We start from the raw sequence: 3075 nt of genomic DNA on the forward strand, positions 1-3075 counted from the left end.
GGGATCGACTTCAGATGACGATTGTAAATTACACCCCATAACAGCAGGGCTGCTTGGCCAATAACTTTAGAGATGCCCAAAACAGATGACTCAATTTTCAAATGCTCTGTCTGATAAAAAAACATGGTGCCAGTCAATGCAGGTATTATGCTGTAAGATGCAGCAAACCATGTTATGGAATACACAATTTCGGGTCTTTTTAGCACGACGAAAAGTTGTGAGAGCTGTTTCTTGATACCAGCACTGGTTGAGCTCTGAGGGAGATTAAGAGAGCGTTCACGAACGATGATGGTTAATAAAAACTGAAGCAAAAGAAGAAGACCAAAGAATAGGAACATTTCTTGAGGCGAAAACCTATCGATACCGATGCCTCCGAGAAGATTTCCAAGAATCCCACCAGCAGAGGATGCTACCCAAACAAATGCTTGTAGCTCACCTGATGAAGATGCTCGAGAATTCTTGGAAGAAGTGGGCTGCTTTCCTGCCTCTGCAACGATAGCATCGTTAGCGACCTCCGCTATTGAAGCACCGAGGTTGCTAAGGAGAAGATATATGCTGATCGTGAAAACTGAAATACTTGAGGGTGACATAGTTGCTATGGGTATCCATGATACTGCTTGTAGGAGAGCTGCATCAACATAAAGCATAGGAGGAATAATTTTTTTAAAAAAAATTTACGATAAAATGAGAGTCTCAAAGTAAATTATCAGACAAATGAAAGGATGAAAATAATTGATAAACGATTTGACCATTTCACATTTATAACTCATGATAAATACTTGGCGCATAGCTTCCTAAAACTCCAGCACATAAACTAATGTTTTAAGTGCAATCCAATCATCTTTTAATTACCAAACCTGTACCAATTCAGTATGTATCAGTGGTAATACCAATTCATTTGTCCAAAAGCTTACATAATCAGCTATCATGTAGAAAAGCTTACAGAGAAGCTTATTGTAACGGCCCAAGCCACTGCTAGCAGATATTGTCCTCTTTAGACTTTTCCTTTTAGATTTCCTCTCAAGGATTTTTACAACGCATCTGCAGGGAGAGGTTTCCACACCCTTATAAAGAATATTTCGTTCTCCTCCCCAACCGATGTGGGATCTCACAATCCACCCCCTTTAGGGCCCAGCGTCCTTGCTGGCACTCGTTCCCTTCTCCAACCGATGTGGGACCCCCCAATCCATCTTCCTTCGGGGCCCAGCGTCCTTGCTGGCATACCGCCTTGTGTCCACCCCCTTTTGGGGCTCAGCCTCCTCGCTGGCACATCGCCCGATGTCTGGCTCTGATACCATTTGTAACGGTCAAAGTCCACCGCTAGCAGATATTGTTTTTTTAGGGATTTTCCTTTTGGACTTCCCCTCAAAGTTTTTTACAACGCATCTACTAGGAAAGGTTTCCACACCTTTATAAAAAATGTTTCATTCTACTCTCCAACCGATGTGGGATCTCACACTTATGAATAACAAAAGCAATCATGTAGAAAAGCTTACAGAGAAGCTGATGACAGACAATTTATAGAAAACCACTTCGGTTCACAGTTCTTACAAGCTGCTTTCCAAGATACTGAAAGAAAGCTGCCTTCTATTCTCTCTGTACCAGACCTTGCTTATCCAAAAAAGGTAGCATTTGTCTAATAATATTATTTTGTAAATGAATTTGGCGAAGGTGCTTTCTGCATGGTCAAAATNCTTATGAATAACAAAAGCAATCATGTAGAAAAGCTTACAGAGAAGCTGATGACAGACAATTTATAGAAAACCACTTCGGTTCACAGTTCTTACAAGCTGCTTTCCAAGATACTGAAAGAAAGCTGCCTTCTATTCTCTCTGTACCAGACCTTGCTTATCCAAAAAAGGTAGCATTTGTCTAATAATATTATTTTGTAAATGAATTTGGCGAAGGTGCTTTCTGCATGGTCAAAATCATTTTGCCTACGCCAAAAGGCATCTCCCATTTGAGATTAGCATAAAAGTTGCTTTGAAAAAACGTCAAAACTACCACAAGGAACTTGAAAACAAATGCATAGTGATTTTAGCTCAAATGCTTGACCAAGAAACACTTGGTTAACTGGTTATCTCCCATGGTAACCTTAATGCAAGTTCAACAACATGTCGGGTTGGGAAATTCGAACTTCTGACCTCTTGGTCTCTTGGTCGAGGTCAATGCCTAAACCAGTTAGCAATGCAAATTGTTTGTAGGATCTTATTCAGGTTGTATAACAGATTAAACCATACATTTTACAACTAGGGAATCAATAACGTTGGCATCGTTTGCATATCACACCCTCACAGAATTTCCCAGCCTATAATGAAATATAAATCTCAAAGATTGTAATGCTTATTAAGATTTCTGTTTCATTATAGAATGATGCCATCTGGTCATATGAATATAATTTAGAACATAGCATTAGTTCAGAACAAAGACAGAAAAATTAGTGAATGAAGAGAGGCCTCAGGACTGTACACCATCTTAGCAGTGTTCTGTCATCAAAATTCCCTAAAATTCAAGGCGGGATCCGAAATTGATTTCAAAAGAACACCAGAATTGAACTTGTTTCATAAACATATTCCAGAATTTCGAATACAAGAAGTAAACTTAATAACACAATCGAAATACAACACAGAACAAAAGGCGAAATCCAATGAAACAGAGATTGAAGCAATACAAAGGAAGTTTACCTCCAATGGCGATGTAAGGGATCCGATGTTGGCCGGAAATATAAACGGCGTCAGAGAGAATCCCGTACAGAGGCTTCGCGACCATAGGAAGATTAGCGGAGTTTTGAAGAAGTTGAAGAGTAGAAGGATCTACATTGAGGCCGTCCTTGAGGAAGAAGTTAACCGCCATCCATGGGAAGCAACGGAAACCCTGAACCCAATATCCCAATCCGAGAACCTTCCGGATCGGATTATTAGCATTGGATTCGGACATAATCGAGGGTAAAAAGAAAAAAGAGGATTCAATGCTAAAATTGAAGAAAATAAATGCAGAAAAATTGAAGAAAATGAATGCAGAATTTGCAGAGAAGGAAGGAAGGAAGGTTGCAGCTACGGTGGAGACAGTGGCGGC

At 40.0% G+C, this 3075-nt stretch overlaps 1 protein-coding gene across 1 annotated transcript; it reads right to left on the reverse strand.

Moving 5' to 3' along the window:
* Positions 1-42: 42 nt before the first annotated feature.
* On the reverse strand, positions 43-2918 carry LOC111786675 (probable folate-biopterin transporter 7; the record flags this gene model as incomplete). Its single annotated transcript, XM_023666904.1, is given in 2 exon segments — positions 43-628; positions 2685-2918. Coding segments are annotated over 2 exon segments (820 nt in total), but the record flags the coding sequence as incomplete, so codon positions are not given.
* Positions 2919-3075: the final 157 nt, after the last annotated feature.

Source organism: Cucurbita pepo, unplaced genomic scaffold, assembly GCF_002806865.2.
Source record: "Cucurbita pepo subsp. pepo cultivar mu-cu-16 unplaced genomic scaffold, ASM280686v2 Cp4.1_scaffold002364, whole genome shotgun sequence".
Lineage (NCBI taxonomy): Eukaryota > Viridiplantae > Streptophyta > Magnoliopsida > Cucurbitales > Cucurbitaceae > Cucurbita > Cucurbita pepo.